Source organism: Hylobates moloch, unplaced genomic scaffold (genome assembly GCF_009828535.3).
Source record: "Hylobates moloch isolate HMO894 unplaced genomic scaffold, HMol_V3 SCAFFOLD_1, whole genome shotgun sequence".
Lineage (NCBI taxonomy): Eukaryota > Metazoa > Chordata > Mammalia > Primates > Hylobatidae > Hylobates > Hylobates moloch.
In genome coordinates this window covers 64303500-64327048 of record NW_026652276.1, presented here as the reverse complement: position 1 = coordinate 64327048, position 23549 = coordinate 64303500, and the positions used below count along the sequence as shown (strand labels likewise).

Here is a 23549-nt window from a genome sequence, read left to right as displayed (position 1 = left end):
CTACAATAAGTATCATTGAACTAGGAAAGGATTTTTCTTTAGCTCAAGCATACAATAAGGATGTGGAAAAAAAATAGGAAAGAAGAAAATTTGTGATTGTTTTATTTCTCTAGAAATAATAATTTGTGACAAAATTTTTATAGAATCTTCAACACATGAATTATTAAATGCTTGTATTCCTTCTCATAGCTTTCTAGGATTGTAGAAAAATAAACACTTGTTGAAAACCATTCATTGTTGCTTCACCTACTCCTTTTAAAGTTTTCAAGAAAGATAAAATGAATAATGCACTTAGTCTATAATAAAAAGTTAACAAAAATGGTATTTTGACAAACATCCTTTAATGTTAAAGTGTTAGGTTGGCAGATATCTCACAAAAATATGAAACTTGGCTTTAGTACAAGCTAGTCAATTTTCTATGTAAAATTGTCAACTTTCAGATGAAATAGACAAAATTTTACCTTTAGTGTCCTTCCCACTCTTTTTGCTATTCTCAGCAACAGCAACTAAACTCTAGAGAAACATGTAGCTCCCTGAGACCACTGGAAGAAGTACTTACCAGATGACTATAAAACTTTTCTAACCAAGGATGAGAATTTTTAATTTTTATGAACCTTGAAGAAGTCTCATAGAAAATTACATGCAGTTTCATCACATTCAGTGAATAAATACTGAAGAAATTAGAACAGACTGGTTTTCAGATCCAGCATCTAATATCAAGTTCAAAATGCTGTGAAAATGAAAGGCTCAGAAAACTCAGATGAGAGCATGTTGGGTTTCCTTTTCCACTAGAAACTAACATGTTTACCCTGCTGATGGCTTTGGAGTTGCTAAAAAATTATCAATATTTGTTGTTTGTTTCATAAATTAAAAACCTATTTGCTCAGTCCTATCAAAGCTGACTACAGATAATGCTATATTTAAGCCTAAAGATAACTAGCCCCTCTATCTGTCCAATCTTTCTAATCTCAACAACAGAAACAGTTAAAATAGACACTAAGAGGCACAAATGGGTCACAGGCCCATTTTTCCCCTGACATTCCTCTTCTTTTCCTCTTTTCCCTACCTTACAACCTGTGCAACTTTAATCTAGAGAAGGGAATAGGGAAGTAGTTAAGCACTTTGTTCCCTTTCCAATACTGACTTAGAGAATGAAGCATTATGGTCCCCAAAAGACATCAAAGACATCAAAATGCTCATCTTAACACTGGAATTCTGGAGCACACATCTTTTTCTAGCAACTCACAAACACATACTAAAACCACACATTGATATCTTAAAGAGAGGAGGAGGAAGCTGTGGATGCCAGACCAGCCACAGTGTCAAAGTGTTAAAGACAAAGTGTCTTGACAGAGAAATACGTGGTGTTATTGGGTAATATATTAACTTCCCACAAGCCATTGGGTGTTAAGAAAGGACCAACACATCAAAGATGCTGTAGTAACATTCTAACTAGTTTAAACTCAGGAATTTAAATAGCAAGATTTGTATTGTAAAGAGCCTAAATTAATGTGTTCCTGGATGCCAGATGATAATCGAAGGCTTATCTCCCAAGCCAATGGGGCTCTGGGAGAAGGGGACAATGCAAAGTCCTACCTGGTAGGCATCAGGAATGTTGACCGTTTCTCCATGCTCCCCGACATAGCCAATGATACCTTTGCCCCAGGGGACCTGCACCTCATTTGAGTTCTCTGTGCTGCTGCAAGGCAGCAGAGGGGTTCCTGCATGCACATCAAAGAATTTGGAGACCAAGCTTTTCTTGCCAGCAGCTGCCCCTTCCACCAGGAAAAGAGAGCAGCGGTCAGCGTCCACCATAAGGCAGACAAAGATGAGAATCTTGTAGCTCAGGCTGGTGAGGTCAAGGTCATTGGAGATATCTTTGACCAATTCCAGAAAGAACTGACGCTCATTATGCTTTTTCAGGTGGCACTTGTAGTCGATGGCTGTAGGGGGATACTGAGGCAGATTCACTCTCGATTCCAGCAGTGCACTGAGAATATGGGCTGTGGTGGGGGGCAGGGAGCTGGCCTTCCGGAGAAGTGCCCTCCGTCGTACACTGCTCAGGGGTTCCTGAGCCCGGGAGGTCACCTGTTCATCGTAGGTCCTGTTCACGTGGATGGCCTTGGAGCGGGCAAAACTCTTCCTTAGCTCTTTCTGAGAAGCTCTCCGCTGCAGGTTCCCATCGGCCCTGCTGCCACTGGCCCAGCTGGGACTCAAGGGAACCCCAACACAGTCCCCGCCACCGGGAAGGGGCTGGCTGTGGGCAGAGCCATTTGGTCCAGTGCCACCACCAACGCTGCTGCCACCTCTGCAGGTGCTGTGAGCCAAGCTGCTGGTACCAGCCAAAGAGGGCCTTGGACCTAAAGCCCCCTGACCCTGACTGTGCCTCTGCAGCCACTTTTCAACCATCTCCTGCTTCCCCTTCCGCATCAAGTAATCTTCAAACAACTCTGGGTGCCTGTCCAGGAAAGTTTCCACCTCCCCAAAGTCCAGGCGGGAGGCTGCCATGGTCCCAGACAGCTTTCCTTGCCTGTCTACACGTGAACCAAATGTTTTCCTGCCCCGAGGCCTCTAGCTGTTCCTGTACATGTTCACCCCCACCAGTATTCCCAGTTCAGCGCCACCTCCCCTGGAGATTATTCCCAGCAGTGGAATCTGGGAGGTGCCCCTTCCTTCTCTGGCTCAGAGTGGCTGGCACCGACCCCACCCCCTGGTCCTGCTACTCCTGCTCCGCACAGGTGCCCAGCACTGAGCTGCCGCCGCTGCCCCGCTCCTGTTCCGGAAACTGGAGCTATCGCTGCTCCTGTTCTGGCTGCCACCGCTGCTGCTGGAACTGCTGCTGTAACCGGATGAGTGGACCGCTGTGACAGGGAGGTAGGGCAGGACACGCCCCTGAGTGAGGCACGGAGCCTGGAGGGAGGAGAGAGGAGGAGGGAGCCGCGGACGCCAGACCAGCCAAAGTCCACGGCCCAGGCTGCCAGCGGTTCCTGGAAGAGTCTCTGGACGGCCGAAATCGGCGCCTGGGTACACGACTCCTGATTGGAACACGATTAGAAGAGGGAAACGCACCTTGTTCCTTCCCCGCTTCTTGCTCCCTTACCTCCCCAACCCTCCCTACTCACCACCCCTTAATCCGTTAGCGTTTCGAGGAGGCCCAGCGGGAACCCAGTCGGAGTCCGAGATAGAAGTGTTGATGTTTTACAGGGATCTGAACACAGAAGCGGACTCCGAGGAATCGAGGGTGTCCTTCACGCTCAGAGACAGGCAGGGTTATTTTTCTGGGATGTGACTGTGGATTGTTGGTTCCCAGGATTCCTGGGACTTGCTCACTAACACTGCCCAGCGCCTTGTGGGTGCTCAGTAAATATTAATGGAATTGCATTTCCCCGAAAACAGCAAATAAAGTTTCCGATGTGAGCAATTCATGACTTTAACCAAAGTCATGTACCTGGGGCAGAGGTAGGTTACATAGAGAAAGGGTGTAAAACACAGTACAGAAAAAGAGTTTACCAGGTAGAGGAAGCAAGTGCTGAAGAGTTTGGGGTATTTAGTAAACAGGGAGACCAGCTAGGAGACAGTAACCCAAGCATAGAATCCTGGTAATTTGGAGCTGCTGGTTTCCAAGAAGGTGAGTGGTGATCAAGATTTAAAAAGAAAAAAAATGTTTAGCATAGTGCCTGGCATATAAAAAGTGCTCAGTAAATGTTAGCTGTTGTATTACTTTTGTTATTATTACTATTCTAAGGTGATGATGTATAGAAACTTTACTGCATGTAGGTATGCCTCTGGTCACTTGAGTGATCTATCAGTAAAGATGGTTAGTGATATGTTGAAACTGGCTTGTAAGGACTCACAAGTACCTAGTTTAAAATCTCTTTCCAATTCTGTGTTCAGTCACATCATGGAGCTTGCAATCAGTCACAACGGGAATGTTTACCCCATGGAAATCAGCAAATGTTATGTGTTAGGGTTTTTTTTTTTTAATGGACTGCTAATTGTTAAACATTTACTGATACGCAGTGGAAATAATCCAAATGTCCATCAGTTGAGGAACAGACAAATAAAATGTGATATCTCCATACAATGGAATATTATTCAATCATAAAATGGAATAAAGCACTAATAAGTGCTAGTACTCGAATGAAGCTTAAAAACATCACGCAAAGTGAAAGAAGCCACTCACAAATGACCATATATTGTAAAATTTCATTTATAGGAAATGTCCAGAATAGGCAAATCCATACAGACATAAAGTAAATTACTTTCTAGTTGGAGAGGAAGTGGGTGACTGCTAATGTGTACGAGTTTTTTTGGGGGGGGTGGGGGGTAATAAAAATGTTCTAAATTGATTGTGGTGATAGTTGCACAATCTGAATATGCTGAAATTCATTGAATTGTACATTTAATTGAATGAATCGTATGGTATGTAAGTTATATTTCAATAAAGCTGTTACAAGACAACAACAAAAAACATTTACTACCCTGAGACTGGTGATAATACAGCAGCAGTGTTGTGCATGGAGACAAGAAAAGCACTGAGTAAAGATTTGATGAAAATGAAGCAATGAGCTTCTCAGGGAAGGGAGAGAAGGAGACCAACCCTGGGCTTCCTGGAAACAGAAAGTTTAATAAAGATACTTCCTTAATTCCATCTTCCATGTATTCATTATACAAGCAGTTGTTTGGCATTTATCATGTTCCAGGCTCTGGGGACAAAAGAAGACCAAGACAAAAGCTGTGCTTTTGACTAAAGATCTCCGTCTACAGCACCAAGAGAAGTGAGAGTGGAAAGAATACCGGGAAGGATGGGGAAAGCAATAGAAGAGAAATCCGAAAAAGTGAATTCAACATTTCGAGCTTGGTTTTGAATTGGCTGTAGCCATGTTCCCTGCTTGGTGTGTGAGGTCACTAAAGGAGTTAATGGTTGGGGAAGAAAATGAGAAAGTGACAGACAGCACACATAAGATAGTCCAGAGGGCTGTAATGGAGGACTGATAATCAGATGTGTGTTGGTGTGGTCACATTGCCATTTATCTTCACTCTCAATCTGTAGAATGGTATGTGTATTAGTCATAGTCCCAACAGGAAACAGAGCACACTCAAATTAAATTCCAAGAAGGTTAATTTACAAAGGGACAAATTACAAAGGTGGAATATAGGTAAACCACAGAAATAGTGAAGAAACCTGGGACTCATAGCGGTAGAGAAGTTACCACCCCTAGATATGAGGGGAAGAGGAGGAAAAAGTTACTAGGACTTGGAAGGAAAGAGGATTGGATAGTGACTTCTGCCTTGAGGGGAACAGTGACAGCCCATCAAAAGGCATCAACAGGCCAGGAATGGTGGCTCATGCCTGTCATCCCAGCACTTTGGGAGGATGAGGCAGGCAGATCACTTGGGGTCAAGAATAGAGACCAGCCTGCCCAACATGGCGAAACCCCATCTCTACTAAAAATACAAAAATTAGCCTGGAATGGTGGCATGCATCTGTAATCCCAGCTACTCAGGAGGCTGAAGCAGGAGAATCGCTTGAACCTAGGAAGCAGAGGTTGCAGTGAGCTGAGATCGCACCACTGCACTCCAGCCTGGGCAACAGAGTGAGACTCTGTCTCAAAAAAAAAAAAAAAAGGCATCAATAGCTCAAGCTAACCTCAAAGGAGGGATATTAGGAATAAATATTAATAATAGCTGGAACCTATTCTTTTCCCTCCCTTCTATCAATGACCAGATATAAGCTAGAAGGTATTGAAGCCTGTTGATACCTCATCCTCACTGGGCAAAGAGTAGGAGGGGACAAAGGAGGATCTGTATAAGATCTGGAAGGGTGAAAGGATGATTCTTGGCCCTATATGGAAACTTGAAGAGGTCCCCTTAGGAAATAATGGAAGAGGTCCCAGTAGGAAAGAATGGCCCAATATGGAACCTTGAATGGGTTCCTTTGGTAAAGAAAATAAAAATATATTTCCCTTTAGGAAATATAGCTCCAAATAATTTTCTGTGCAATTCTGACCTCTTCTGCTTATCTGCTAATTCCATCAAAACTATCTATAATACACTCTATGACAACATTGCAGTCTATAAAGCCCCCTCAGGCACAAACTATCATACCAGAAAAGGTATGATATTGTGAAGATACTGTGCAGTCCACAGAATCTCCCAGGGCACTATCACACGTGAAAAGGCATGATACTGTGAAGATAGATCACTCAGAGCAAGGAAGAGGCTCTGCGGGCTCCTTCTCCATCTACCCTTTCCCATCTCTACCAGTCTGTAAAGATTGTCCAAGTAGCCTCTCATTAAAGAAGATAAAGGAGTCTTCCTATTTGTATTTTTCAAGAATAAGGAGTTCCTTTTTAATATAAGTATTTATTTCTTTATTATGGCCAATTAGCATTTATTGAGTACTTTCAATGTGCAAAAACATTGGGTGGCAGGCAAGATAACTTTTGTTATTCCAAAGAGGACCCATTACATTTTAGTACTGGATGGAAGCTTATAGTTCATCTAGTACTATGCTTTCCACATTTTGCTCATGGTTACATTGAAATCTAGAGCAGACACATAACTCCTCCAAAGTCACCTGCCAGGCCAACCTCTGATCTACTCATAGTTCCATCCCACCCTTACCAACATCTCACAACTTGGTATTAAACTCTAAAAGCCCAATGAACTTCTGTCTCCTAAGTTTGCCTCCTAATTGTTCATCTCCTAAAACAGACATTACTGACTTTTATTGTGTGACCACTGAGCATCATCAAATATGTAAAGGGAGGCTGAAAACTTAGTTACTTAAAACAACGATTTTCCTACATCTCACAATTCTGTAGGTTAACTAGTGGTTCTTCTCTTTCACTTGGTATTGGCTGAAGTCGCTCATGTGGCTGCATTCAACTGGCAGCTGGGATGTGCTGGATGGTCCAGTAAGGCCTCTTATACATATCTAGGGCCTCAGTGCTGACTTGTGGCTGAGGCTGCTCAGTTTTTCTCCAGGAGGCCTCTTCCCACACTGTATCTAATTTTCCAGTTCTTCTTTATGTGGCTTCTGTCTCCAGTAGGATAACATGTCCTTCCTTACAATATGGCATCTGGGTTATCTTGCTGAAGAATAATTTGTTGATAAAAAAATTGGTTGGTTTTTCATTATTGAAAATATTTTCTATATATTAGGAGACTCGAACTTAGTAGAATATGGATAAATTCAATATTTAAAATATTCCTTGAATCTTCATAAAGGTAACTTTACTAAAATATCTTAAATAATCAAGACTGTTAAGACATTGACAATATAAAATAGTCTAAGAGTCATCTCTTTCCTCAAGGAACATGTACAGTCTAGCTAGGGAGGTAGAACATTTACATTAAAGAACAACTGACAATACAAGATACCACTGATGAAGTCTGACGACAAGGAATTCTATTTTCGAAAAATCAGAAATATCCTTAAATGCAATATGATATTTTTTATATTCAATAGCAATCCATAACTAGTATTAAGATTGAGAGTATAGACCTACTAATAATAGAACAAAAGGAGGAAAAAGCTGGAGGGAAAAATTCAACAACAGATTCTCTTTTTCTTCAACTTTTATTTTAAGTTCTGGGGCACATGTGCAGGGTGTGCAGGTTTGTTACCTAGGTAAAGGTGTACTACACAGATCAACACATCACCTAGGTATTAAGCCCAGCATGCGTTAGCTATTTTTCCTGCTGCTCTCCCTCCCCTGTCTCCTTGATGGGCCCTAGTATATGTTGTTCCCCACCTCCCCATGTCCATGTGTTCTCATTGTTCAGCTCCCACTTGTAAGTGAGAACATGTGGGTTTGGTTTTCTATTCCTGCATTAGTTTGCTGAGGATAATTGCTTCTAGCTCCACTGATGTCCCTGCAAAGTACATGATCTTGTTCCTTTTCATGGCTGCATAGTATTTCATGGTGCTGCATAGTATTTCATGGTGCATATCTATCAAATTTTCTTTATCCAGTCTATCATTGATAGGCATTTGGATTGATTCCATTTCTTTACTATTGTGAATAGTGCTGCAATGAACAGACACATGCATGTATCTTTGTAACAGAATGATTTATATTCCTTTGAGTATATACTCAGTAATTGAATTACTGGGTCAAATGCTATTTCTAGTTCTAGATCTTTGAGGAGTTGTCACATTGTCTTCCACAATGGTTGAACTAATTTACGTTCCCACCAATAGTGTAAAAGCATGCCTTTTTCTCCACAAACTCACTAGCGTCTGTTGTTTCTTGGCTTTTTAATAATTGCCAAGAAACAATTCTGACTGGCATAAGATGGTATCTCATTGTGGTTTTCATTTGCATTTCTCTAATGGTCAGTGATGTTTAACATTTTTCATGTTTGTTGGGCACATGAATGTCTTCTTTTGAGAAGTGTCTGTTCATGTCCTTTGCCCATTTTTTAATGGGGTTGCTTTTTTCTTGTAAATTTCTTTAAGTTCCTTGTAGACTCTGGATATTAGACCTTTGTCAGATGGATAGATTGCAAAACTTTTCTTCCCTTCTGTAGGTTGTCTGTTCACTCTGGTGATAGTTTCTTTTGTTGTGCAGAGGCTCTTTAGCCTAATTAGATCCCATTTGTCAATTTTTGCTTTTGTTGCAATGGCTTTTAGTGTTTTTGTCATGAAATCTTTGCCACAGTGCCTATGTCTTGAATGGCATTGCTTAGATTTTCTTCTAGGGTTTTCATGGTTTTGGGTTTTACATTTAAGTCTTTAAAACATCTTGGGTTAATTTTTGTATAAGATGTAAGGAGGGGGTCCAGTTTCAATTTTCTGCATATGGTCAGCCAGTTCTCCCAGCATCATTTATTAAATAGGGAATCCTTTCCCCATTGCTTGTTTTTGTCAGGTTTGTCGAAGATCAGATGGTTGTAGGTGTGCAGTCTTATTTCTGAGTTCTCTATTCTGTTCCATTGGTCTATGTGTCCAAAAACAGATTTTAATTTAGGTTTGAATCCAGGGAAGTTATATAGAAGAAAAAGGGTAGAAATAAATATTAAGCACTGATGCCTTTCTTCTTAATTGTCATGCCTTCATTCACTAAATCAAAAATAATTAATCATTCCAGCACTGTTTTACATGTCTTATAGGAAAAATTTTTTAAAAATAGAATATAAATGCCTTATCATTTAAAAGACAGTTTCCATTAGTCTCATCTGTTATTTATGGCTTGATTCAAAGATGAAATATTACTCCCAAGAGTAACTTCCACAGCAACTAATATATTTAAAAAAATGCCAACACTCAATTATTTATTTTATTTTTTGAGTGATCATGATAAATGACAGACTAGAGCAAGGCCAACCAGCTCTAGTTTCAAATAAGCATTTTTTAAAAATGCACTGTACAAGTTATTCATAAAACATTTATAATGTTTTAATGTCAGAATTTATCTTTCCAAAATAAATATATCAAAATTAAAGATAGTTTGAACTTTGAGAAACCATGAATCTGTTGCCAAATTAATCTTACCAATGTGCAATGTAATGTGAAATTGTACTAACATAATTAGTTATCATTCTGGAAACTCTAGTTACATCACAGCTATGTGTTATAAAAACAGCTAATGAATATACCCTTGTGCATTGAAGAACCAATCAAGACAGAACCTGATGCTAGATATTCCTCCTAAAGTTTAGCCTCTGAAAGATTTTCTCACTTGTGTATACATACACATTTTTGGCACATAACCTGCTTTTTAATGAGACTCTTGTGTTTATAGGAAAACTTTTCTACAAGCTATTTTGTCACCAAGAAATAGACCAATTTAAATGTCTTACCAGTTTATAAGAGTAAAAGAAAATATAGAGAAAAAAGAAAAAATTAAGCAAATTATTCAATTCATGCCATACTATAATAATAAGGTAAAGAATTTGGTTAATTTCAGTCTCTCATCAAATATTCTTTTGAGCACAGTAGAAAGTGTCATTTGTTAACACTGACCAAAATGGCATATTTCTCAGCCTGGCTGCCTTTGCCTGCATTCTTTCACCCATCTCTTCAAACCAGGCCTCACCAAATTTTCCCCTACTAAATGAGCTTAACCCTCCAAGGATATTCTGACACTGACCTCGGAGGGAGTTTTGGTTTTTTTTTTTATTATACTTTAAGTTTTAGGGTACATGTGCACAATGTGCAGGTTTGTTACATATGTATCCATGTGCCATGTTGGTGTGCTGAACCCATTAACTCGTCATTTAGCATTAGGTATATCTCCTAATGCTGTCCCTCCCCCCTCCCCCCAACCCACAACAGTCACCGGAGTGTGATGTTCCCCTTCCTGTGTCCGTGTGTTCTCATTGTTCAATTCCCGCCTATGAGTGAGAACATGCGGTGTTTGGTTTTTTGTCCTTGCAATAGTTTACTGAGAATGATGGTTTCCAGTTTCATCCATGTCCCTACAAAGGACATGAACTCATCCTTTTTTATGGCTGCATAGTATTTCATGGTGTATATGTGCCACATTTTCTTAATCCAGTCTATCATTGTTGGACATTTGGGTTGGTTCCAAGTCTTTGCTATTGTGAATAGTGCCGCAATAAACATACGTGTGCATGTGTCTTTATAGCAGCATGATTTATAGTCCTTTGAGTATATACTCAGTAATGGGACGGCTGGGTCAAATGGTATTTCTAGTTCTAGATCCCTGAGGAATCGCCACACTGACTTCCACAATGGTTGAACTAGTTTACAGTCCCACCAACAGTGTAAAAGTGTTCCTATTTCTCCACATCCTCTCCAGCACCTGTTGTTTCCTGACTTTTTAATGATGGCCATTCTAACTGGTGTGAGATAGTATCTCATTGTGGTTTTGATTTGCATTTCTCTGATGGCCAGTGATGATGAGCATTTTTTCATGTGTTTTTTGGCTGCATAAATGTCTTCTTTTGAGAAGTGTCTGTTCATGTCCTTCGCCCACTTTTTGATGGGGTTGTTTGTTTTTTTCTTGTAAATTTGTTTGAGTTCATTGTAGATTCTGGATATTAGCCATCAGGCAGGAGAAGGAAATAAAGGATATTCAATTAGGAAAAGAGGAAGTCAAATTGTCCCTGTTTGCAGATGACATGATTGTATATCTAGAAAACCGCATTGTCTCAGCCCAAAATCTCCTTAAGCTGATAAGCAACTTCAGCAAAGTCTCAGGATACAAAATCAATGTACAAAATCACAAGTATTCTTGTACACCAATCACAGACAAACAGAGAGCCAAATCATGAGTGAACTCCCATTCACAATTGCTTCAAAGAGAATAAAATAACTAGGAATCCAACTTACAAGGGATGTGAAGGACCTCTTCAAGGAGAACTACAAACCACTGCTCAGTGAAATAAAAGACGATACAAACAAATGGAAGAACATTCCATGCTCATGGGTTGGAAGAATCAATATCGTGAAAATGGCCATACTGCCCAAGGTCATTTATAGATTCAATGCCATCCCCATCAAGCTACCAATGACTTTCTTCACAGAGATTTTTTGGAAAAAACTACTTTAAAGTTCATATGGAACCAAAAAAGAGCCCACATCGCCAAGTCAATCCTAAGCCAAAAGAACAAAGCTGGAGGCATCACGCTACCTGACTTCAAACTATACTACAAGGCTACAGTAACCAAAACAGCATGGAGGGAGTTTTAAGCACTTTTTTGTTTGTTTGTTTGTGGTAGTGACTTCATTGCATTACTTCTAGCTCAGTCTTTTCTTTCTTCAGTTGCAAACAATTCTGGTGATTTTCTTTCAACATTTGCACAAGTAATTTTTTTAAAAATTATTAAAAGTTACCATTTCCACACTTACTGTCAAAGGTTTCCTCACAAAAGGACACCAAGGTTGAAGTTATTTGCATTTCTGCAATAGAACTCATACTTTAAATATGTATCAGAGACTACCCAGTACTTCGTAGGTTGGCTTTTCTCATTTAGATTTCCAATTGAAGTGGGAGCAGTGCTATCTGTCACACAGTCATAGTGAAGGCCATTGTGGGGGCTTCAGGCACAATGTCATCTCCATTACCACCTTTAATTATTTTATTTTAAGTTGATCTCGATTTCCCTTTTGCATATTCCCACTAGTATCAAGCCGGTGGAGCAAGATGCCTCAGTTTCTATATCTGCAAAATGTGAATCATTAATAGAATTGTGAGTATTAAATGAGTTAATATGGGTACAGTACTTAGAACAGTATCTGTACAAAAGGAGCAGGATTGAAAATAAAAGAAAGAAACAGAACAGTTTCGGTCACATAATAAACTCTCAATAAATGTTAGCCATTCTATTATTATTGTTGTTATCATTAATTTAGCCACCAGTCCATATACCTGAAAGAAATACAATTTTAAAATATGTATACCATTTTTTAATAGTAAAACCTTTTTTAAAAACCATATGTCAACTAAAAAATGACAGAGTTCATAAATTTCAACCCTCATAAGTGTTGCAGCCTGCAGGGTGGCCATTCTGACATGCTGGGAAGCATAGTCTCCAGTCAGAAGCTGGAAACAGACACTCTGAAGGAAGGGCAAAGAGAACAGGAATTTATGCTTAGCAGGGTGGCCAAACATACATATTCAATCAGCTATAGGAGGAGTCATGAATATTTATGAAAGAAGAAACAAAGTGCATGTGCAGTTCAGCTTTATGTCCCTTCATGGGGACCACATGCAAAAAAAAGCAGCATTAGCATGATCCAAGGGTGCTCTCTGACATCGAATGTAAAGCAGAGGACACAAAAACCCTCACTGTGCATTCTGGGTGGACTGGCCAGAACCACTCCATGGTCGGTGGGGCAGCATCAAGTGACTAGTTGTTATCAGTGAAACGGCTAGTTTCTGTTGTACTCTTAGGGGAGAGTTAGCCAGGGAGAAAGTGTAACAAGCCATATCTGACCTCTCATACAATCATGGCTGAGAACTTAGTTTTCAAGGTTACTCTGATCCCCTTGGCCAAGAGATGGTCTGTTCAGTCAGTTTTAGGGCTTAGAATTTTACTTTTATTTCTCACATACTTTCTGCTAGTTAGGGCTAATTGAAAAATCACTGTATAGAAAAACAGAACTCAGTAGAACTAAAAAAAAATTTTTTTTTTTTTTGAGATGGAGTCTTGCTCTGTCACCTAGCCTGGAGTGCAGTGGTACAATCTCAGCTCACTGCAACCTCTGCCTCCTGGGTTCAAGCAATTCTTCTGCCTCAGCCTCCCAAGTAGCTGGGATTACAGGCATCTGCCACCGTGCCCGGCTAATTTTTGTATTTTTATAGAAATGGGGTTTCACCATGTTGGTCAGGCTGGTCTCGGACTCCTGACCTCAAGTGATCCACCCACCTCAGCCTCTCAAAGTGCTGGGATCACAGGAGTGAGCCACCTCACCCAGCCAGTAGAATTAAATATTTGAACAAGCACAAAAGTGTTGGGAAATTGAACCAACTTGAGAAGCCAGAAAATAAAAACAAAAATTTTTTTAAAGTACTGCTCAGAAAAATGACACGCTTGTTTTTCCAAAGAACTGGCTACGTTGGTTTCCACAGACTGGCCAAGAAAGCACATGTCCAGGGCAGTCATATAGATCCAAAGAGCCCTACCAGAAAGTGTCTGAATTACCTTTTCCTGCTAAAGTAGTTCATCATACCTTTGATTGGCTGTACAACTTATAACACCACATACCCAAAATACATACAAAATAAGTTTCCTAATAACTTGCTATGCAGGAAAATGTTCCTTGTTCTGGATTTTCATAAAATAATATGAAATTTAGTGACAGAAAACAGTTTAACAGATTTTGCTTTTGCATCTGACAAAATTTTTTAGTGACTTTGAGCTATACTTTTAGTTTTTCTTCTTTTATGAAAAGGATAATATATGCTTGTAAAAATTTAAACATAAGATTATATAAAGAAAAAATAAGTCTTCCATCTCCACTCCCAAGAAACACATACTTATCAGTGTGGTATATATCAATCGCCAATAGCTATATAGATACCTTCATATATACACAAACATACATATTCTTGTATGTATAGAAAAAAACTATATAGAAAAGTGAGCCATTCTATAAGATCTATCAAGAATTTGCTTTCTTTACTTAATAGTGTATTATAGCTATCCCTCCATGTCAGAATAAATAAAACCTCAAAAGTATAAAAATCCAAAAAGGACTTTTATCTTCAAGTAAAATTAACACTCCAAGGTAAAAAGACCATGTTTATTCTAACCAGAATTACAAGAGAAATAACTTTCTTTTCTAAATCAGAATTTAACCTCAATGACAAATTATCTCCTTGAGTAGCTCAGTGAGGTTCTTGGATATAATTGGGGAATAGAATCTTCTAGTCCTAGCTATCAGATAATCTCAGTTATCTAATTTCTTCATGCTTCAAGTAAAATTGCACAATAATTTGATCACTAGCCCATAGTCAATCTAAACTTGGATTTTACAAAGGCTTGGTTTGTTGCTCACATATCAGAACAGGAGAAGTAGTCGGAGAGTAAGAAATGCTGATGGTTTCGCCAGCCAGAATGCAGACACGAGCAAGTCTGACATGGGAGCAGGCAGGCTGCAAGCAACTATACAAACTAGAAAAAAGTAAAAAGCGAAGTTGACGCATAGGGCATGACTGGTGGGGTTAACAGGTAAATCAAGGAGCAATGAGACTGGGTTGAACAGAAAGATTGTATGAAGCGAAAATACAGGCAAAAAGAAATGCATACACGTTTATGTTAGATAGCTTTTTTTTTTTGCAATTATTTACTACCCTCTTCCCTCTAAAAGAATGACAAACTATTGTCATGTGACTTGCATTCCTCCTTCAAGGAAAGTATACCTTCTCATTTAATTGACATTGGCCTTGCCTACTTAACATAAGTTTTGATCAGTGGAATGTGAGCACCCATTATGTATGCCACATCTAAGCAGAAGCTTCATGAAACATCAGGAGCTTCTTCCATGGCTCTTGGACTTTCCTTATGCCACACGAGTGGGAATGTCCATATAGGTACTTCTTTAACCTGGGTTCTAGAATGAGAAGATGCTTGGAGCAAAACCACATCCAACCACAGTCCATATGCCATGTGAATGAGAAATATTAATAAATGTTTTGTTGTTGCAGGTCTCTGAGATTTTGTTACTATAGCAAGTTGACATACAGAAATTGGTACCTAGACGTGAGGTGCTGCTATCACCAAAATATACGGCCCTATATTCAATACCTGACAGAGAGTGGCATGGAAACTATTATCAGGAGCTAGAAAAATGGTGACCCATGTTATACAGGGATAAAATATTTGGTGAAATTGTCACCTACAATACCTTAAACAGGTAAGAAATCTAATGAACATGGACATAAATATGGGAACAAAAGACACTGTGGAGAGGGATGTTTTGAAAACTACCTATCAGATACTATGCTCACTACTTGGGTGATGGCACCCATACTCCAAACCTGAGCATCAAACAATATCTCCATGTAACAAATCTGCACCTGTACCCTATGTACCTAAAACAAAAGTTGAAATAAAAAAATAAAATAAACCTAAAGAATATACAGCTTCAGGTGAAAAAACTGAAGAACAAAATGTTACTAGTGTATTTGGTCATTACTAGCTGTGTTTAACAAGATTGTACAAGAAGGGAACTCAGAAAAAGAACTGGCCTACTTATAAGCAGGGATTCAAGGGAAAATAGAGAATCTGGAGATCCTAGAAGTTGCCGACCTGAAAGCTGCAACTGTTTCTCATCTCAATTTCAGATGAAATTAAAAATAGTCTTGCAACAAAGGCCAATTAAAACTCAGTACGGGGGCAAAGAAATGGCTCAGTAAAAAGAATGTGACTCCATGAAAGCCTGACAAGCACAAAGTACGATTGACAAAAAGAACAAAAATCAAACAGATTTTCAGAGACAGTTGTGCTATCAAAAGTACCACTATCCTAAGTTTTTAAAAGACTGTAACTTAATAAAAACAATCTTTGGGCTGAAGTCACCTGGAGACTTGACTGGACTGGATGGATCACTCTGTCTGGGCTCAGCTGGGACTCTGGAACCACTGAATCACTCAAATTCTCTCTTCCCATCTGCTGGCTGAATCAATCTTTCTCCTTTCCCCTCTTCCAATAGTCTCAGGCCTCTCTCTACATAAGGTTTCTCCACATGCTCTCTCCAGCAGGACTGCCAACCTTCTTACATGGTGGTGTAGGTCTTCCAAAAAATGCAAAAGTGTAAGCTTCCAGGTTTTCTTAATGCTTAGGATCTGAACTAGTATAGCATCACTTCTATCACATCCTATCGGTTAAAGTAATCAAAGTCAACCCGGATTCAGCATGAGAGAGTTCTACACAAAGGCATGAATAGCTGGAAGCATGGTTTATCGGGGGGCCATCACTAGAGACCAGATACCACAATGCACAATAAATAAATATTTATTGAATAAACTAATGAATGGTAATCCACTGTAACAGACCACATTCTTATTTATGGTAGAGATGGGCATACATGGTTTAAAATGACCACCCTATTTTTATGATCAAACAGCAATTTATAGAGCCATGATTTTCACACAATACTATTCCAAATACTTACCAAAAAACGAAAACAAACCAAAAATAAATGTTTTGGTAAGATTAAAACAGAAAGACTCCATTTAAAAATTTTTATTTTATATGATTGTTGCAGTTTTTATAGAAGGACAAAAAGTTAAATGTGAGGAAGTGGTTGGATAGATAACAGTCATTAAAAGTGTATGAATCTGGCCAGAACCCCACATAAAAGTAGGAAAATCAGATTTTGGGAAACCAGGACCCATGTTTTAGTCCCAGTTTTGAGGACTAACACTAACTGTTTGACTTTGGAGAAGTTTCTGGGCCTCAGTTTTCTCAACTTTAAAATGAGCAATCCCACTACTGGGTATCTACCCAAAGGAAAAAAAATAATTGTAACAAGAAGAAACCTGCATCTGTATGTTTATCACAGCACTATTCACAGTAGCAAAGATATGGTCAACCTCCACCAATGGATGACTGGATAAAGAAAATGTCAGCCAGGCGCTGTGGCTCACACCTGTAATCCCAGCACTTTGGGAGGCTGAGGTGGGCAGATCACAAGATCAGGAGTTCGAGACCAGCCTGGCCAGAGACCAGCCTGACCAACATGGTGAAACCCCGTCTCTACTAAAAATACAAAAATTAGCCGGGTGTGGTGGCAGGTGCCTATAATCCCAGCTACTTGGGAGGCTGAGGCAGGAGAATTGCTTGAACCTAGGAGGTGGAGGTTGCAGTGAGCCAAGATCACGCCATTACACTCCAGCCTGGGTGACTACAGCAAGACTCCAACTCAAAAAAATAAAAAGAAAATGTCATATATATACACAATTGAATATTATTCAGCCATAAAAAAATCATATCTTGGCAGCAACATGGTTAAAACTGGAGGCAATTAACTATAATGAAACAAGTAAGACACAGAAAGACAAATACCTCATGCTGTCACTTAAAAGTAGTAGCTAAATAATGTATTCACATGGGCATAGACTGTGAAATGATAGGCAAAGGAGACTTGGAAAGGAGGGGGAGAAAAGAAGGTGGATGATGAGAGATTACTTAATGGGTACAGTGTATATTATTTGGGTGATGGATACCCTAAAGCCCTGACTTCACCACTATGTAATCTATGCATGTAACAAAATTTATACAAATTTTAAAGAACAAAAATAAAATAAAATGAGATTGTGGGAACTGTAAGTTTTCAAACATTTTCTAACCTTTGTACACTTTATTTGAAAGTAGTTTTATACTTAGGAGTAGGGAGGAAGGATATGGAGGAGTAGGGAAGGTGTCCCACTCCTCCTCAATCAGAGTGGTTCTGTTTTAAACACTGGGGTTTGTTTTTTTGGAGGAGGGCTGCGTTTAAACAAGTGGTTCTGCAAATAAAATATATTCGAAAATGAGAGATCTGGCCCAACCCCTCACGTTTTATAGATGAGGAAATACTGTTCTTTTCTGCACTGAAGCCCCCCACCTCTGTCTTTCATACAACCCCTGACTCACATGATGGCGCCCCACTCTGACTTGCCTTACTCTCATAGTATTATGTGTTTACATAAAGCCCCACTTTGTGGGGAATGAGAAATTCAAGCTGAGGAAATGCATGAAATTGTGATTTCAAACTCAAGTTGATCATAATGATCACAAAGTGAAAAATGCAAAGAAGAAAATTTGATTCTAAATTCTAATCTATGTTAATATTTTAGAAGAATGTGATGAGGAGGAAGAATAAGCAAAACATAGATGCTCAAAATTATTCTGTATTATACACAACATATTGTAGGACACAAAGGTTCAATTCAAAAAATTATTCTTCTTGAAAAATAAATGGTATGTTGTTTCCCACAAGACCTACTGACTAGAGGTTTACATCTGGGAAGTACTTCACTCACTAGTCTAAAAAAACTTTAAGAATGCAGGATCTAACAATGTTCCACTGCTTTCTGAAGAGTTCTCTCTGTACCTTCTGTAACACACAAATAATTGCCAAGTTAACTAATTTCACATTTTCACTTTAATTAAATGAAACAACACCTTGTCCTTTTAGATCCTTATGAAGATATGAATTAGAATTGCCTATGCTAAAAGTGATCAGTGTTCCTCTATAATCATCCAATGGTCTACATATTTTTAAATATATTTTTGTTGGTATGTTATCACCGTAACATGTCCTGGTCACTCAAGTATCCTGGTTCCTGTTAACAGTACTACAAAACAAAAATATTTACTTTTTCAGATTTCATCATGATAGAAATCTGTTCTCTGATTAACATGAATCCTTTTCCTACTGGATATTTAATTCAAGTGTAGCAGACATTTTCAGACTAACAACTTGACAACTGTAAAGAGTTGTAAAAGTTAATTATTATTTCCTCTGCTCTGTCAGGGTACACCTAATTTAGATGGAAGTGCACTCAAAGAGTAATTTCCTTAGAGATTCTCATCTTTCATAAAGTAGGCGTTGCACAGATATAGTGCCCGTATCAGTTAGGGTTTCAGCAGATAAGCAGTACCACTGTGATTGATGTGAATAAGGAATTTATTACAGGAATTAGGCCTTCCACAATTTGGGGAGAAGTTGAGGAGATAAAGGTCGAGAAAGGGACAGTTAAATGATCAGAGGAAAATCAGTAAGACCACAAAGCAGAACTAGTGAAGACGACTACGGGAGGTTGTTGGAGTTAGAAAAAAAATTATTCCGACACTTGTTAAACACAGGAAGAAAGATGTTACTGAAGAAGAGACTACTGCAATGAGAGTTTTTCAGTAGGGAGAAAGATTGAGCTCAACTATAAATACAACAAGGTCAAGTGGAGCTTACAGCTAAGGAGCAGGGTGGAAGCTCAGTGGATGGAAAAGCACTAAGAGGGAACGCCAGGTGTAAGAGGCGATTCTGGCCAAACCAACTTAACAGGATACTTGCTGAAGGCAGGCCAGGGGATTAGATATCAAAGCTGAGGTGTGAGGAATTTTATCAGATACCAAGGGTGGGAGATTTTTGCTAAACTAGTTTAGCACAATTCTTGCTAAAACTGCACTAAGTGGATCAAAGACAGAGACCAAGTTTAGGGCCTAGTCGAGAAGACAGTTTAGAGGAGCCTGACTCAAGTCTGGTCAAAGGATCTTTGTTAATGGCTCTGCATCTGGTGATGGGCCTAAGGTTGTTGTAGATCAGCAGAGCAAGTACTTGGAAAGAAAGCTGCAAGCCAAACAGAGAAAGCAATGACAAGCCTGTGAGGGTAGACTGGTACCTGTGTTGTCTGTTTCTCCCCATTTCAAAGCTGGATGATATGAATGGCCTGAAAAACCTAGGCCCTTTCCCCTCAAAGCTCCACATAGTCCTGGCCCAAGACCTAGAGAAGCTATAAAAGAATACGTGGCAGGAGTTGGAAGAGCTGTTGTCCCACCACACAAAGGTGAGCCAACAGATTAGTTACAAGTATAATTTGTAACTGGGGCCCTGAACTGACCTTCCAAATGTAAAAGTTTCTGCCTGACCCCTTTTGAATCTCAGACAAATTTCTCTTGTGACCAGCCCTGAGGACTATACAGAGAATAATTTGGAAAACGCAGTTCCAGCTTAGCTAAATTGGCACAGTATAAAATCCCCACCACACCCAAAAGTCCCTTTATGTAAATTCATCCTAAAATGGATTTAAGCCTCTCAGAAATAATATATATTCAATAATAACACCTATCACAATAAAGTATTTTATTTATTGCATTCATTTGCAAACTTTCTTCCTACTTTTATTTCTTTACAGGAAACATTGCTATCGGCAAAGAGATACTTATTTTGCTCTAAGGTAAACATAAAGAAACATTCAACACATTATTTTTAACTACAATTTTTTAAATGGAAATGTACTTAATATTTCTCCATTTCTACCTACCTGCCTTTTTTCATCTCAACTCTCCTCATACTATCTTCTTTCTACTTCCCGTAAGTCAAAAGTATCCAAGCTCCAAACCTGAGGGCCTTTTACTTCCCCCTGCAATATGGCTTTTATCAGTGCCACAAGTTCATCTGTCAGGGTTGTATAAGTCCAAACTGTAATTATAAATGTGGATGGAATTCAAGTTCTTTCTCAGAGAGCTCTCTGGCCTCATGCCAATTAGGATAGGAGGTACATCACCTAATTCTACATATTTGCAAATCTAACTGAGCTCTGAGACTGGCAACATCCTTAGTATACTCTTAGAATCCCTACAGATGTCTCTGCCCTTATCAGATAATTCCTTCAGGGAGAGAATAACAAGCTCAGCTTTTTCTGAAGCCCTTCCTGGGCCCCCACAGGCACTCTTTCCTACACAATACTGGCACTGGGCTCCATGAGGCGTGCATTCTCCCCGACTTACCAGATGCATTAAGAGTAAGCCTGGGCACTTAGCAGATTTAATGGAACCGTCTGGAAATCATTGTTTGTCAATATGTTTCTCTCACTCTGAGAACTCTGATAGGACATCTTCACAGGAGGCATATGCTAATATCTTTTTTATTTTATTTTATTTTGAGACAGGATCTCACTCTGTTGCTCAAGCTGAGTGTAGTAGCATAATCACAGATCACTGCAGCCTTGACCTCCCAGGCTCAAGCAATTCTCCTGCCACAGCCTCCCGAGTTGCTGGGACTACAGGCACATACCACTATGGACAGCTAATTTTTGTATTTTTTGTAGAGACAGGGTTTCACCATGTTGACCAGGCTGGTCTCCAATTCCTGGGCTCAAGTGATCTGTGCACCTCGGCCTCCCAAAGTGCTGGGATTACAGGCGTGAGGCACTGCACCTAGCCCACTAATATCTTAACTAGCTAATATATTATCCCTATGATAATGGTGAGAAGCCACAAGGAATTGGAGCAGAAGATCCAAGTTTTGGTTCTGGTGCCAGATCTCTCTAGGTGTCAACATAGAAGGTAAAACCCACATCACAGGGCCATTGTTGTGAAGTGTAAATGAGGTAACAGATGTCTTATCCTCACCCAGAATGATTCCTGACCTAGTCCACTACCCACTATACCCTTTGGTATAGACTCAGCTTCTCCTTCTTGCATTGGGCCGTATCATTTGGGTGATAGAATACCTGCAGGACTGCACAGCTGCTTCAGGGGCTGCCTCACACTACACAAAGCCACTGTTCCCTTCCACCCAGGCCCTGCTGTAGACCTGCCCCACCATGTGTCTCTTATATTTGCTGTAAGGGGGTGGGGGCGGGGGGAGGCTCTTTCCACATTTATGATGAAGGTTTTAGGGTTTTTTTCTCCCTCTCTCTCAGTGTCCCTGCTATCCTTCTCTGCAAATTTAGCTTCATATTACTCAGGATTAGCAGAGTATCTTAATGCAGGAAGACTACATGTTATATGATACAAATATTTAACAACATTGGACATGCTTTTTTCCTTCTCTCTTTTATTTTAAGTCACCCAAGGTCAACAATTTGCTCTTTTTTCCCAAAAACATTCCTAAGGTAAGATCACCAAGTGACCTTATTTTCCCTACTTTTTAAAAAGTTGCTTTAAGTATTGTTTATAATGAAAAGCAAACACATAACCAAGCACAACTTAATGAAAATTAAAGCTAATGTCTTCCATATTTACATTTAAATTACAGAGAAATAAGTATGTGGAAGCCATCATCAACAGTGGTTGTTAGACTTATAAACTATTTTGTGCATGTAGAGACTATTGAACCACAACAGATTTTAGTTTCCTTCCTTCTCCTCCTCCATCCTGACCTATCCCCTCCCTTAGCATGCCAACAAAAGCAAGTTCAGAATCTGAAGGGCTCCTGATGAGTAGATCACACACAATAAAAAATATCAACCTTTATTTTAAAATGTTAAACTTACAAGCTGATCAAAAAAGATCAAATATGACTTCTCCAAACGTGCAATTTTTGAAATTAGAAATTTTGGCTTATAACGTATTTCCGAAGTGAAGATGTTGCCCATTTCAAATATTGAATAAGATCTTCTCTCTCACTCTTCTTTTTAAGACCAGAAAAGATCATTTTAGTTCCAGGGATATATTTCTTTCTTTTTTTTTTTGAGACGGAGTTTTGCTCTTGTTGCCCAAGCTGGAGTGCAATGGCGCGACCTTGGCTCACTGCAACCTCCGCCTCCCAGGTTCAAGCCATTCTCCTGCCTCAGCCTCCCAAGTAGCTGGGATTACAGGCACGCACCAACACGCCTAGCAATTTTTTGTATTTTTAGTAGAGATGGGGTTTCACCATGTTAGCCAGGCTGGTCTTGAACTCCTAACCTCAGGTGATCTGCCCTCCTCGGCCTCCAAGGTGCTGGGATTACAGGTATGAGCCACCACGTACAGTCCCAGGGATATATTTCTTTGGGTTCTCCAAATATTCTATCAGAGTCTCTTCTCCCCATACAATATCTACAAAGGTGAAGGTAAGTTTTAAGTTTGTGTAGTTACATTTGTAGGGCTCACTTTCTGATCTGACCTACATATGTGAACAAAAGATTAATCTTGGACTCAGTAGGGAGGCTATTTTAACTGAGACTTATAGATTCTGACCTAAAAGAAATTTCCAAAATTTGTCTCCACTCCTTGGCTTCTCTGTAGAAATCCAATAGTCGCATACTGTTTAGGATCTTCTGTGGTAAACCAATGAACTACAACCAAAGACGTGTTATGCTTAAGCAGTTCCTCATCCTCCAAGAATCACAGTGAGTTCCTTCTAGAAAAGGTCTTAGAGATCATGTAATCCAATCTCTAATTTTGCAGATTATTAAATGATGGTCCAAAGCTTTTCCTAAGATTACAAAGCTACCTAGAGTCAAGAATTTATGACTACTAACTCATATTTCCATGTTTTTTCTACCTATTATACCAAGCTGCCTCTATCCAGATCTCCATCAAAATCCATGATTTCAAAAATCCAGTTTTAAGACAATAGAGAAAGGTTCCTTTCTTTTCTTTCTAAAACCAGTCAAAAAGAACATGGAGAAAGAGAAACAGAAATGCTACCTTCACTT

The 23549-nt window shown here is 39.4% G+C and overlaps 1 protein-coding gene across 1 annotated transcript in view; it reads right to left on the bottom strand.

Annotated features, from left to right (window-relative positions):
- Positions 1-2508, bottom strand: part of PDE11A (phosphodiesterase 11A) — a 433775-nt gene extending 431267 nt beyond the window's left edge. The window contains exon 1 of the mRNA XM_032755287.2: positions 1597-2508. Coding sequence (XP_032611178.1) covers positions 1597-2508 — 912 coding nt within the window. The remainder of the gene's footprint in view (positions 1-1596) is intronic.
- Between the last annotated feature and the right edge of the window lie 21041 nt (positions 2509-23549).